Source organism: Palaemon carinicauda, chromosome 3, assembly GCF_036898095.1.
Source record: "Palaemon carinicauda isolate YSFRI2023 chromosome 3, ASM3689809v2, whole genome shotgun sequence".
Lineage (NCBI taxonomy): Eukaryota > Metazoa > Arthropoda > Malacostraca > Decapoda > Palaemonidae > Palaemon > Palaemon carinicauda.
The window spans coordinates 146,330,423-146,346,604 of record NC_090727.1 but is presented as its reverse complement, the minus strand read 5'-3'; the positions used below and the strand labels follow the sequence as shown (position 1 = coordinate 146,346,604).

The following is a 16,182-nucleotide window of genomic DNA, read 5'->3' as shown; positions in this document are numbered from 1 at the left end:
TCAGAAAATCTCAATTAAACGAGTCTAAAGAAATCATAATGGCAGTGATAATATCAGAATTTACAATTAATCATTATATAGTAATAAAAAATTATATATATTTAAAACAAAAAATACTTTCTGAACGATTTATTATATTAGAGATTTAGTTCCCGTAGAGATAAATGTCTCGGAAAGATCGTATTACATAAAGCTACATAATTATAACTAATATGATTAGATAAGTTGATTATTTGAGTGTACTTCGAAGACAGGTTCGAGAACTTTCCTCTTCTCTTCAGTATGGTTAATCGTGATAAGGAGCCTGCGTCAGGGACCTTCGTCAAAGGGGCTTGGAAGCCCCAGAAAAGGAATAAATATGAATACACAAGTCCCTCGGAGGCTGGCAAGAAAACTCATCTCCTGGAAGTCCACAAGGCATGATGTCACAGCAAAAAAATCCAACAACAAAGAGCTATTGGGTCTGCCCCAATCTTTTCACCTCCCACTGTACTTCACTTTAACACTATTCCCTCCAATCCTTACAATCCTAACTACCCCCTCCCCTCCCCCACCTATCCTATCCCCATATACTGTAGCTGTAGACTTGCTAACCGAGGAGACCGAGTGGGGGAAGAAATACTACAAAACTAACGAATAATCTCTTTTTTTCTGGAAACTGAGGTTTCACATGTATTAATCATATTCATTCTCTTTCACAGTTGGACCCCATCACGAGGAGTTATTACCGACGTGTAGACCGTATCTCTAGAATGACCAGTTCCTACCCGTCTGAAGTTGACATCCGAGCGCTAGCTGAAATCTTGTCGAACCCCGATGAAGATTATGACGAGGACGAAGAGGACTTCAAGACATCGAAGACTGATAGGAATCATAAAGGTAATCGGCCAACAACGATTAACCCTTTTTCAAAATTGTGGCGAATGTTTTCATTACTTCTGATATCGTTTCTTTATTTCCTTTCCTCACTGGGCTATTTTTTTCTGTTTGAGCCATTGGCCTTATAGTATCTTGCTTTTCTAATTAGAGTTGTAGCTTGGCTAGTAATAATAATAATACTGCCAGTGGTGAACTCAACAAAACTTCTGTTGTTTAGTACTTGCACTTAATAATAAACACACCGAATAAATCCTTCATTTTTTTTTGCGCTCATGGCTAAGCAGAAAGTCACTCCAATATCAAATACACAATGCAATCATCAACATCAATCCACAAACATTGGCAAAACTTCTGAAGTTTGCAATCTGACAACAGCTTGTCATACTGGCTCAAGAGCCCACATTTATCTATTCAACTCGAGAAACAGCTTACCAAATACCGAATTAACACGAACACTCTGTAATAATAATAATAATAATAATAATAATAATAATAATAATAATAATAATAATAATAATAATAATAATGAAAAAAAAAAAAAACTGAATGACTATCAATCGAACCTCCCTTTCCTTCAAAACCTTCAAGCCACGTCCCCTAGTTATTACTCTGGTTTCAACAAAATATAAATTTATTCCAATTAACCTAGTTCAAACGAAATTATATATGTCGCAAATTTTTTGCCACACAAACCGTAGCTTGTTGATATTTATAGGAAAGTTCTCATCAAGACCTCTCCAGTGAATACCAACTTGCTTTGGTTGAGATGATTTTAAAAGTTGTTAACTTTTTTTTTCAAATTTTGACTAAGTCACCAATGGCAGTGAAATGGTTAAGATATATATTCTAAATAAGGCCGGTCTGAAACACCAAGGCCATTCAGAATATCCGAATTTTGTCATTTCTGTTTTGGAACTCTTTTTGAAAGTATTTCTTATTTTTTCTCTATACATAGGTCTATCATGTAAGCTGATGGTTCCTTTCCATCTAATATCAACTTGAAGAATGATTTCCTTGCTTCTATTTTTCTTGACTCTAAACCATTTTCTGTTTTAAGCCCTAGTCTCTCTTTCCCTTTACATCCTCTTTCTTGTGTTATCGTAATAAATTATATCATGATTTATAAAATTTAATACTTAGAACAAATTGGTTGCCCTTGTGCAATGAAATACAAATCTCTGTTGAAGCTTAAGACACTCAATTGACTTTTATTTTTTACTTGACACCATCTCCTTACAGGACCAACACCCGGCGCAATTGGGAGAAAGTCGCACAACGTTAGACCCAGTAAGAGCCACCATGCCAGAGATTCAGTGGACAGCAAGAGGACAAAGGATGTTCTAGGTTGGTTGTCAAAAGTTATACTGATTTAGAAGCTTAATGAACATTTTTAGAAAATATGCACAGCTTAGTTAGTCCAGCGGATTTACCCACGAGCTTTTAATGTGTTGCTTTGTAAAGCATTGGGTTTCAGGAACTATTATCATTATTATTATTATTACTATTATTATTATTATTATTATTATTATTATTATTATTATTATTATTATCTAAGCTATAACCCTAGTTGGAAAAGCAGGGCGTTATAGCCCAGTGGAAAGGAAATAAGAAAATAAATAAACCATCTGAAAAGTAACGAGTAATGAATATAAAACGTCCTAAGACCAGTAACAACGTTATAATATATCTATTATATAAATCATGAAAAGACTTATGTCAACCTGTTCATCATAAAAACATTCACTGAAAGTTTGAACTTCTGAAGTTCCACCGATTCAACAGCCTGATTATTAATACAATTCCACAATCTGGTCACAGCTGGAATAAAACTTCGAGAATACTGTGTAGTATTGAGCCTTATACTGGAGAAGATAAGGCTATTCGAAATAACTACATAACCTAAAGTCAATTCTTTTTAGCGAGGCAGATTTGCACTGGCTCGCAGGGGCACCCTTTTAGCTCGGAAAGGTTTCCTGCTCGCTGATTGGTTGGACAAGATAAATCTAACCAATCAGATAGCAGAACATTTCTTCGAGCTAAAAGGGCACCTCTGCGAGTCGGTGCAAATGCGCCTCATTAAAAAATATTGAATATAGTATACTACTACGTGCAGAATGTTACAGTCTGGGAAGATCTGAATGCAAAGGATGGTCAGACTATTGAAAGGTCTTGTACAACATGCATAAAGAACTAATTGAACGATGCTGCCAGAGGTTAATATCTAAATTAGGAATAAAAGATTTAAAAGTTTTTGTCCTATAAATTAAGATAAGATTCAACAGCTGAATGCCAGACAGGAGAACAATACTGGAAACAAGGCAGAATGAAAGAATTAAAACTCATTTTCAGAATAGATTGAATGGGCACAAAACGTTCAATTATTCCTTCGAAAAATTACATTATACTTGAAATGAAACAAAATACGAATTAGTCATGCAGTTTCTTCACTATCTAAGCTCGATATAATAATTGTATCTATTTGTATATCGAATATTAGCCACATGTATCATATTACGAAATACCTCACCCAAACCAGCAAACAGAATTAGTCATTTAGGCAAATGTTTCATCTTACTTCTTATGACGTTTCAAAGACATATTTTTTTTAACAAAAATAATTTGATAATCAGAAGTAATTCCTGTGATAGAATATGTTATAATAAAAAAAATCTTATATGAGTGTGTTTATATATTTTGAGATAAAATATAACTCCTATTTCCTTAACACCTTCCTCCAAAAAAAAAAAAATCTTCAGCTCCGTCCACAGTAGCTGGAGCGTTTGAATGTAATTTCATTGAAATTCTTCATGGCGATACATGTTGGCTATAACTTCCTCAGCTGTGATTGGTTGTTGCTTTTGGTTATTGTAGGATCACACAGACACAGACACACACACACACACTCTGACATCGTAACCGAAACGGTCAATTATTCCTTCGAATAATTTACATTACACTTGAAATGTATAGGCCAACTGTAGGCCTACTTGGTAATCAGGGTCAATAACTTTTCTTGAGAACGATTAGTTAGACTGTCTGGTATTGTCATGATAGGCTCTATCACCTATCATTCTAAATAGGTTTGATCTTCACAAATTGATGAATTTGAGATCTATAGCCTAGCATTGGGGTCTGTGAGGCCGTTCAGAGTCAGGGTAATCAGACATCCAGTATTTGACGAGAATGTCCCATATTTTTTACATCTGTCTGGTGTGTCCCATATCATCTTTTGTTCCGTATGTTCAACATCTGAATTTATAGTGAAATTTTAGTTATAATATCCTTCAAAGCTGCAAAACATGCTTGATTGCAATATTATAATGCTTTGACACATGTAATGAACAGCTGTTTGTAACAAAATCTACAATGAACACGTTTTAAAACAAAAGAAGCCAATGAAGTAGGTCCTGTAATATCTGGGCCTAGCGGAGGACTTCACTTTGCATCGCTTCACTAAGTTGTTTCTATATTGTTCAACTACATCTCCAATTTAGGTGTCTCTTATTTCATTTTTCAAAATCTGGTCACCCTGAGACTGATCACCGAAAATCTGGAAAGACTTCCTTAATAAGTCATTTTTTTTTTTTGTGCAGTTGAAGAAACAGACCGAATGTGTTTCTTAAAATTCATATAGTTAAAGAAACTCTATCAATGCAGATCTCTAGATGTTGAGGAGCCACTGTCCTCGACCTACATGCAATCATACTTTGAGTTTTGTTAGGGTTCACTTCATGCCCCCATATTTTGCACCATGCTCTAATTTTAGCTAGATCTCTATTAAGGGATTCAGCAACCCCAGATCTACATTCAGGCCATGGAATTGATACAAAGTGAGTAGCATCATCTGCATATGCAACAAGCTTGTTTTCTAGGTCAAACCACATGTACCTGTATGTAGTATGAAAACTAATGGGCCAAGAACACTATCGTGAGGAACACCAGATATCATATTTCCATACTCCCTATGGTACCTATTAACAACTACTATTTTTAATATATTACAGTACTTAAAAATTCAATAATGATGCTAAGAAAAGACCCACCAACTCCCAACTGCTTGGGTTTGAAGACAATGGCTTCATGATTAACAATGTAAAAGCAGCACTAAAATCAAGACGAATCATAAGAACTTCCAGACCACAATTAAGGGATTTCTGTAAAGCTTTGATGAATGTAAGAAGGGCATCACATACTCCAAGGCCTTTGCAAATTCCTAATTACAAACTAGGGAACAGACGATTACCTTCATCATACCTATTTCGACGTTTTGCAAAAGATGTTAAAAAACTTTAGATAATATGGTAGTTATGGAAATAGGGCGGTAATCAGCAGGGCTAGAGTTAGCAATTCTCCAACAGGTGCAAATAGAACCTCTTCTAGCTAGCTTGCAGAAAATAATCAACAACTTAGAAGCTAAGAAATCTGGAGTCTTTATAAAAAATAAAAGGAAAATACCATTTGGGTCTACTGTACACCTTCATTGTGGACTGTAACAGAAAGCGTTTTTTTTTTTTTTTTTTTTTTTTTTTTTTTTTTTTTTTTTTTTTTTTTTTTTTTTTTTATGGTTGAATTGTATTCCTTCTCAGTTGGAGCATAAAATCTCTGAACAAAAGCTCTTAGTCGAGTATACTGTAGCTATTCCAAGTCAAATTTAAAGTTACCTTTCCCAAGATGACAGGCCTCCTGCTTGTCCAAATAAGCACATCTACAATCATTACTTAAGCAGGGCTTGTCTTTCACTGGGTACTTTAGCACTCGAGAAGGGATATGTAAATCAATTATGTTGACCAGATTCTCATTCAAGAGAACAGCAGGTCAACACTTTTACACAACTGTGAACATTTCAATTGCAACATAAATTATACAACTCAAAAGGCCGTTCCATCTACTAGAGATTTTATATATATCTTACATGACTATGACACACCAGGGACACACGGATAAATTTAACCCCTCCCTATGGTGAACACTGAAATCACCAACAAAAACAAAAGAGGTCTCTATCATCTTGTATATTAGCCATAATGATAAGAAGACAATCGAAGATAGAGTCATCCAAGCTAGGATTCCGATTGATAGAACACAAAAAAGAGTTGTTATGCCTGTCAGATATTTTTATTACCTGAATCTCATGATATCCACATTCATATCACGACTTATGAAAACCAGGGTACTTATTCCTAATATACACCACCATTCCATCCGCCCTAAGAATGTCTTCCCGTTTCAAAATTATCGGTTTCTTGAATCTTGGAATAAGGAGCTCGATGAGTGCCTCATCTGAGAAACTAAAGTTTCTGAGCATTATAGAACATTATACTGTCTGGAGGCAACTGTAAGATCTTGAATATTACAATGCAGTCCACGAATAGTGTAATGCATTACACGATACTGGCAAAGCCCAATATGTAATGGTCCTGAATTTTGGTCAATATGACCAGACAGAATAAAAATTAAGAGCAATAAAAAGGTCTCATCATATTTGAAAACAAACATAACAATGATGATAACAAAACAATAAGTACACGGATGTATATAAAGCAACTCATACAATCTACAAACTAAAGATAAAACGTAGGAGCCGACATACGATGCAAGGCTAAGTACAGTACTTTCCAGGGTAGCCACTTCAACATAAGGGAAGGCACTAACGATGGTTATGAAAATAAATATCAGAGGAAGGTAAAGAAACAGACGGGGAAAATCACCAGGCATCCATGACCCTTGTATTGAGCCTGCCCAACACACCATCTGAAAATAAAATCAAGAGGAAGAGAAAACAGACTAATATGCCTGAGAGTACCCTCAGGTAAGAGAACTCTAACCCAAGACAGTGGAAGACCATGGTACAGAGGCTATAGCACTATCCAAGGCTAGGGAACAATGGTTTGATTTTGGAGTCTCCTTCTCCCAGAAGAGCTTCTTCCTGTAGCTCAAGATTCTCTTCTACCCTTACGAAGTGGGATGAACCCATTAACCGATTTCAGTGCAGTAGTTAATCCTTTAAGTGAAGAATAGTGTTTTGTATCTCAGTGCTGTCAGGTGTATGAGGACAGAGAAGAATGTGTAAGGAATAGGCCAGACTATTCGGTGTATGTGTAGGCAAAAGAAAAATGAGCCGTAACCAAAGATGGATTCATTATAGTACTGTACTATCTGGCCGGTCAAAGGACCCAATAACTTTTAAGAGGTAGCATCTCAACAGATAGCTTGTGTAGGCCAAAAGCGGTTCGAGAGAGAGAGAGAGAGAGAGAGAGAGAGAGAGAGAGAGAGAGAGAGAGAGAGAGAGAGAGAGATAGTTGTGACACCAAACACATTACAATCAATCAATCAGTCTACACTTTTATGTATGTTCTCCAAAAGCCTTTTCAAGGTATACGCTCATCTTAGAGACCCCCATCATTCAGCCAGTCTTTGTGGGTTTCTTCAGCTTTTTTTTTTTTTTTTTGTGGTTCAAGTGACAAATTTGAGAAGTGGATATTTTATTAAAAAGCAAATATGAGCAGTAGTCGTAATAATCATTTAAAGATATCCACCGTTATCATGATCATTATTATTGGAAACAATAGCCATCCTCTTTATGATCTGAATTGACATATTCGATTTCAAAGCATCTATGATATTAAAACATTATTACCTTCGCCAAAAAAGTTGGAAGGAGGTTATGTTTTACCCGTCCCCCCTTTGTGTGTGTGTGTTTGTTCGTGAACAGCTTCCTGGCCACAATTTCAATCGTAGAGTAATGTAACTTGCATGGATTAACTGTTATGTTAAAAAATGGAAATGATAAAATTTTGGAAGGTCAAGGTCACGGTCAACCAAAATGTCAAATTCACGTAGGCTAAGCAGCCATAAGTTTGGACATCGTTGTTACAAAAATTTCAAACGTGGTTCATATTCAAGTGAATGAAAATTCACGCCAAATAATATCGGTTAAGGTCAAAGGTCAAGTCGAGTCCAAGGTCAAGTCGAGTCCAAGGTCAAGGTTAAACAAAAGGTCAAACTCCAGTCATCAACCATACAGCCACAATTTTATTAGTAAAGTAATGAAACTTGCAAGGAGTTTCAACAGTTATGTAAATAGCTGTCAAGGTCGAAAGTTAAGGTCGAGTCCAAGGTCAAGTTGAAGCAAAAGGTCAAATTTCGGTCATCAACCATACGGCCACAATTTTAATCGTAAAGTAATGAAACTTGCAGGGATTTTAAACTGTTACGTAAAGAGCTGGAAATGCTTGATTGATTCTGGGAAAGACACGCTAGTTTCGCAAAATGCTTTCCTAGTTATTACTATCATTGATAACAATAACTCATTATCAATGAATCGATAACCCGGCAATTTATCCACCACCACCACCACCATCATCATCATCATCATCTCCACCAAGCTTCAGAAGAAATACAAGAGGAACCAGATATGCATCTGCATATGTATATGCATTAATAGAGAGTTCTATTGCACCCATTACATCCCCACGAACATTGAATATATGCATTTCAATTTTCCTCCCCAACAGGGATAAGAAGGTGAAGGTTAGGTTAGGAATATTAAATGAGTTTACTAATTGCTCTATGATTCTATATATATGCAGTTGCACATCTGGTTTCTTTCATTTTATTTCTTCTGCAAGTGAGGCAATAAAGTATTTTCCTAATAATTCAAGGGGTAGTTTTTTTTTTTATCTCGTAAGAAGGGTATTGGTAGCATCTGCATTTAGGGTGAGATTGTCTTCCCATTATTATTATTATTATTATTATTATTATTATTATTATTATTATTATTATTATTATTATTATTATTATTATTATTATTATTATTATGTGCAGGAGCTACGATTGGGGCAAACTAAAAGCTTAAACAGTATGATTTCATTAGATGGAGTGCTTATATTAAAAAAAAAGGATAGAGAAAAAACAGAAAGTTTCAATGATAAATATAGCTAAAAACAAATTAGGGATGGGAAAGACAGTGTTCTTGTATGCATTATCAATAAAGATTAAAACAACCGTAATGCTGAACAAACCCATGGTACAAATGGTATGTCACAGCCTAAGGCTTGACAACATAGGGTATATAGTCCCCACTAGGAGTAATGTAAATAAATATGCCATTTGACCAACGTAATTGTAAAGACACTTGAATCAGTTAAACAAAGCATAATTGAAACAATTTGAAAGTAAGATTGTAAGCATATATATATATATATATATATATATATATATATATATGTATATATATATATATATATATATATATATATATACACAGTATATATATATATATATATATATATATATATATATATATATATATATATATATATATATATATACACATATATATATATATATATATATACAGTATATATATATATATATATATATATATATATATATATATATACAGTATATATATATATATATATATATATATATATATACAGTATATATATATATATATATATATATATAGAGAGAGAGAGAGAGAGAGAGAGAGAGAGAGAGAGAGAGAGAGAGAGAGAGAGAGAGAGAGAGAGAGAGAGAGAGAGAGAGAGAGAGAATGTAAACTAAGATAGCCATTAGTGATATGGGACTAATGATTAGCCCCATATAATTGTAAGGATACTGGCATAGTTGGATAAAGCATAGTTGAAAGTGATAGGTAGTAGGTTGGCCAGGGCACCAGCCACCCGTTGAGATACTACCGCTAGAGAGTTATGGGGGTACTTTGACTGGCCAGACAGTACTACATTAGATCCTTCTTTGCCTACACACACACCGAATAGTCTGGCCCATTCTTTACATATTTTCCCCTGTCCTCATACAACTGACAACACCAAACAATTCTTCTTCACCCAAGGGGTTGACTACTGCACTGTAATTGTTCAGTGGCCACTTTCCACTTGGTAAGGGTAGAAGAGACTCTTCAGGTATGGCAAGCAGCTATTCTAGGAGAAGGACACTCCAAAATCAAACCATTGTTTTCCAGTCTTGGGTAGTGCCATAGCCTCTGTACCATGGCCTTCTACTGTTTTGGGTTAAGAGTTCTCTTGCTTCAGGGTACACTCGGGCACACTATTCTATCTAATTTCCCTTCCTCTTGTTTTGTGAAAGCTTTTATAGTTTATATAGAAAATATTTATTTCACTGTTATTACGGTTCTTAAAATATCCTAATTTTCCTTGTTTCCTTTCCTCACTGGGCTATTTTCCCTGTTGGGGCCCCTGGGGTTATAGTATCCTGCTTTTCCAACTAGGATTGTAGCTTAGCAATCATTAATAATAATAATAATAATAATAATAATAATAATAATAATAGAGTGTAAGCATATCTAGCTACCTGAGAGAGAGAGAGAGAGAGAGAGAGAGAGAGAGAGAGAGAGAGAGAGAGAGAGAGAGAGAGAGAGAGAGAGAGAGAGAGAGAGAATATGCATTCGTTAGGTAAGGTATTCCCGTGTCCTTCGATTCATGGAAATATGAGGCTGACATTTAACAAGTGTCTTCCACGAATCATATCAAATTAGACTTGTGTTTTATTCACCCTACCCCCCCTTTTCCCAAGATGCCTTTTAAACTCTATTCGATCCTTCTCAGAATCATCGTAATCAATTCCAAATCTATCTCCATCTTTCATTAACTTTCAGACACGCATTTCATATTTTCCTTCCAGTTTTATACTTTGTTTTTCTGTTTTATATTTTCCTTGCACCGCGTTCCAACGCTGTTAAAAAGCCGTAATTCAAATCGGAAATTCTCCGTAAAATTATACTGTTCTCAGCCGTATATCAGTAAAATACCGGCGACCGTAATTTTACCCTTTTTTTTATCATCTATTACGTGATGGTGACAGTAATATCACTCTTTTACGTCAATATATCCGTTTTTAAAACGGTAAATGCCTGGCAACATTTATTCCAGGATTTCTACCGCTCTTTTACTACAAATTTTTAACAATGAACGTCCTATCCTTGATATCATTTGAGAATAATAAAGTTTCTTTTCAAAAAATTAAATGTTCGTTTGACAAAATGGAAATTACATTCAAGCTTTCAATCTTCAATGAGGTAGATAATATAAAATTCCCTGGTGTGATATTGTGAAAGTTCCTTTGAGCGCTGGTTCTATTAGTGAAACTTTTATTATCAGGCGAATGACCCGTCCTCATTAATGAGCAGTGTGTTAGGTTATGCAACCTTTCAAACAGCTTCGTTTCTTGGAGTCTGCATCTTTGTTCTTGTGCTTTCATATTATTTATAAAGCTTAACTTATAAAGCGCTGCTCTTCACAGACATTTTTAATCTTTTCTATAACTCGTCTTGTCTTTGAGCATTCATTTTGTCTTTATAATTTGCACCTATTGTTGTGCTGTCGCATCCGATGTAAGACCCGGATATACAGTTTTTAACTCCTATTATAATGAAGATCTGAATATTTAAATAAAATGTTTCTTAACTGTCAATTATAATTATCTCACTCGTTGGTCATGAGTTTATTAAACCTAAGCACCAACAAACTTGATTTCCTCGGGATGAAATTACATGAAAGCAAAATACAGATGCTGAATTTAAGTTTACAGGGATTCGGTAATTATTACAGGGATTCGGTACCCGGTACCAGCAAGGCATAAAATGTCATTAAGTAATTGTAACTTTTCCCATCATCAGTTCCTCATCCATATCGTTGGAGGACTAAAAATTACAGTGGTTGCTCAAGCCTTAAGGTGGTTTAGTAAGGAAAGACACGTACAGGAGGCTACTGTTACTCTTTGAACGGCAGTGATGTTGGGTGAATTGGGCATATATATATATATATATATATATATATATATATATATATATATATATATATATATATATATATATATATATATATATATATATATATATATATATAAAGATAATTCTTTAAAGTAGGGATACCTTAACTTAGTGTGAGAGTATTTGAGTATCGCCTTAATCAGCAAAGCTGTACTAGTTAGGGCCACCCATACTAGATTGGTTTGCTGTGAGCGATAAGAGGAGAATTTCCAACCATCCCCAATCCGTAGTTGGCCAGCGTGGTGATGAAAACCGGCCAAACCAAAGACCTGAAATGACATGTCCGAGGCCTTTGTCCTGCATTGCACTAGGAACGGTTGCATTTGTTATTGTTAGCAAAGGTGGTTTCTTTCAAATTCGAATATTCGTAAATCGAAACTTATAGCCAAGACTTGAGTCGTCACTCTCCCACATTATTATTATCATTATTAGCTAAGCTACAACCCTAGTTGGAAAAGCAAGATGCTATAAGCCCAAGAAATCCAACAGGGAAAAATACCCTTGTGAGGAAAAGAAAAAGGAAATAAATAAACGATGTGAGAAATAATTAACAACTAATGAAATATCTTTAAAACAGTAACTACATCAAAACAGATATTTCAGATATAAACTATAAAAAGACTTATGTCAGCCTGTTCAACATAAAAACATTTGCTGCAAGTTTGAGCTTTTGAAGTTCTACCGATTCAACTACCCGATTAGGAAAATATTCCACAACTTGTTCACAGCTGGAATAAAACTTATAGAACACTGTGTTGTACTGAACCTCATGATGGAGAAGGCCTGACTTCTAGAATTAACAGCATACCTAATATTACGAACAGGATGGAATTGTCCGGGATGATTTGACTGTAAAGGATGATTAGAATTAAGAAAAATCTTATGCAACATGCATAATGAACTAATTGGACGACGGTAAGTTCCTGTCCAACAAATTAAGATGAGAATTGGCAGCTAAAGACCAGACAGGAGAACAATACTCGAAACAAGGCAGAATGAAAGAATTAAAATTGTCATTTTAAGTTGGTTTTAGGCCCGGATAAAAGAGGAGAGTTGAGAATCTTAGTCCTTGTGTTCGTACATGCACCCACTACTTATCCCTTTACTCTACCTCCGTTCACAGCTCTTCTCTTTTATCTTGCCACTCAGCCTCTTACAACTAATAGTAAATCGTGCTACTGCGGGATTTCCCAACAGTTCCATCTTGTCGATGAATGTTATGGTCAATAACATTGGGCAATCCGACCAAACAATTACTGAAATGTGCAAGTTTAAAGGTCACTCATGAATGGCAGAAGAAAGGGACAGTGTCAATGCCCTAGAGACAGGATAGTGTCCTAGAGACTGCCCCTATACAGGCTACTTATGATCAGCAGCCAAGCCTCCTCTCCATCCAAGCTAGGACGAGGGAGGGACAGGCAATGGCTGTTGATAACTCAAGCAGGTACACCTATAGGCTCCCCCAAACAACCCCCATCCTCGACTTTCGAGGATGGTGAGGTTGCAGACACTACTAGAAACTCTCGAGTCTGAGCGGGACTCGAACCTCAGTCCGACAGATCGCAAGGCAATGCGGAGCAAATAGTAGTCTTAAAGAGGCTAATGTACTATTAATGCCACTAATATTGGTACTATTATTAGTATAAGGTCTATACTAATCAGAGAGTTTGAAATAATCCCTTGTTTCTTCCGTATCTTAGGTGACATCTGGGAGCCGGAAGAAATAAGGCCCGAACACTGCGAGGAACAGTTTGATCCACGGACGAAGCCGGAATACGAGGTCACCTACAGACAACGGTTGTCTGCGAACAACGTCTATTTGCCGGTATGGGAATGTTTTTTTCTTATCTTTGACAATTCAGTTAATCTCACATGTATAATAAAAAACAAAGTGTCTAGTTATATACAATTATATATATATATATATATATATATATATATATATATATATATATATATATATATATATATATATTTATATATATGTATATGTATTTATAATCTATATTTATATATATATATATATGTAAAAATATAATTATATTTCTTTCCTGTCACGCTCAGCCGCATTGCCAGACCTATGACTACACGGCCTCTCTCCGTCCCTCGGGTAAGGGGAGACGTAGTAGTCATACCCTGGTGAGACGGGGTATCCCGAGAAACACAATCGGAAACCACAAACTCCCCACAAATTGCCGAAACTCACGGGTTGTAGTTAGGAAAGGGGAAGGGGGTGGGAAGGGTTGAATTTGTTTGTGTGTGTGTGTTCGTGCACATCTCTAAAGATTTCAACGTCAATTTTACGGCTCCGGTACACTAGTATTCGATTAATTTATAATGTGAGGTCGTTCATAATTAATTTAATTTTTCAAATTTTCATGAGGGTAGTACCATATCGCCAAAGGAGCTGAGAACTGAATATGTATTGCATTGCTTAGAATAAGTTTAAAGTTCTTCATAACTTGATGAGTATAGGTCTTTCATTCGTGAGATATAGTTGGAATGAAAGGTACAAGATTATACAGATATTTATATTATGTCGTTTCTCTTTTTACTTTACTAACTTTACCTTAAAGGGCTGCTTTTCTGGTCCTATACTGCAGGGGAACCTTACTCTCTACAAGACCTTTCGTAATTCATTTTATCGTATACATTCCAAAGTATTCAGAATTCCACACAGCTTACTACTCGCTTATTGTCAAATCCACATTACAGAAGCCCTTGGAAACCAGAAGGTCTTCGGTTTCCTCTTGAAAGTCTTAATATCTTCAGCCTTTTAGACCTTGGGGTCACATATTTCAAAGGTAGATAAATGCTGAGTAATGATTGTGAATAACAGATGAAAACCAATGATAAAAGCCATACATATAATTCTGATCTCTGCAGTTAAAAAAGGAAAATCTGTAGTGCATGGAAACTATGACATTTTACATAAAAGGTCAAATTTCGGTGGGTGATGAGATCAAGGTCATACTGGGCCAGTAAAGTTGAGAAACCTTTTGAATTAAAGCAACTGAACGTTTTTTTTTCTTTTTACGATGACCTTTCTCCCTACTAAAAATCAAATACGACCACAAAAAGCTCGTGTTGTTGCACAGATAAAATGGCCCAATTAACGACTGCACGTGGCAAATTGTCGTAAACGTATCATAATGCTACGAACAGACTTTACAGAATTCTACAACGGTTTCCATATATATGTCTTTTTAAGTAATGCCGTCAGATCGCCTCACGCGTTGCGCTGTAGGTATCACCAAGGATTCTATAGATCTTGGGTATCACAGTATCCCTTCCGACCTTAGCTGCACCTACTTTTTAACTCTCTCCTAAACTTCTGACCCTGCTTTCCTTCTTCAATATTTTTGCGTAATTTCTTAACTGTTACTCCATAGTGCAAATGCGGGGTTCCCCAGTTACAAATGAACGCTAAATGAACGTTAAATGGTCGCCAAGGCCCCAGCACCTGGTCTCATGCCCACGATTCTATCTCAACCTTGCAGATGAGTAACATGGCAACCAACGGCCGCGGAGAAGAGGACCTAGTGGTACGGGTGACCCTGCCAGGAGACCTGTTGACTGAAGTGACACTCGAGGTGACATCTTCCACGTTGAATCTGGCATCCCCGAATCACCTCCTTCATCTGCCCCTGCCGCGTTCAGTCGATCAGAGCAAAGGCGTCGCTACGTGGGATCCCTCCACTTGCACGCTCATGGTGACACTTCCTGAACTAGACCAGCCATTGTTGGCAGCTGCAAGGCACCAAGAGGAATGATTACACTTATGATTGGTAAGAGTGATGTGCTGGTAGAAAAAAATTACGTTTGCTTATAATAACATGCCTTAAACATCATTGGTGGTCCGCAAGATATGTGCAGAAAACAAAAGCACAAGGTAAAAAGTGGTTGAATATGGCATGTAGATAAAAACACCAGCAACTGGTAAAAGCATCACTTGTTAGAAATGACTTGCAAGTTTCACTTATGCTTGCTCCGCAACACTAAAGTAATTTTTTTTCTAGTTTTCAGGAAATCAGTCGATCTTAATTATACCCCAGCAGCTATAATAATTATAATTTTTACAGTTAATACTATTTAAAAATGGGATATTAACGGTAAATGAAGTATACAGTAAATGGCAGATTGAATCTCGATGGAAGAATTCGTAACTTTTAATAAAAAAAAAATACAAATGAGAGAGATCTGAAACATCTGGTAGACAAAAATAAATATAAACTTAGCATAAGTGATTAATGTAGGAAAAGTACTGAATACAAGTTTCGCATCTTATTATTAACCAAATGTACTTGTAAACAATTATATAAGAATTGAATTTCAAAACGTTCAACAAGAAAAATACGCTGAAATAATCCACCCTTTAAATAATAACCTACAAATACCACAATTTTGAAGGGAATGGGATCAAAGATTGACTAGAACAGCTTCAATACGTTAATTAAATCTTATAAATGTACATTCACAGAAAAGTAAAA

At 35.7% G+C, this 16,182-nt stretch overlaps 1 protein-coding gene across 1 annotated transcript; it reads left to right on the top strand.

Annotated features, from left to right (window-relative positions):
- The first annotated feature begins 705 nt into the window (after positions 1 to 705).
- On the top strand, positions 706 to 15,784 carry LOC137637917 (dynein axonemal assembly factor 6-like). The gene is made up of 4 exons (XM_068370025.1): positions 706 to 879; positions 2,119 to 2,223; positions 13,393 to 13,517; positions 15,193 to 15,784. Exons 1-4 carry the CDS (start codon positions 753 to 755, stop codon positions 15,463 to 15,465), a joined length of 630 nt encoding a protein of 209 aa, XP_068226126.1. The 5' UTR covers positions 706 to 752; the 3' UTR covers positions 15,466 to 15,784.
- Positions 15,785 to 16,182: the final 398 nt, after the last annotated feature.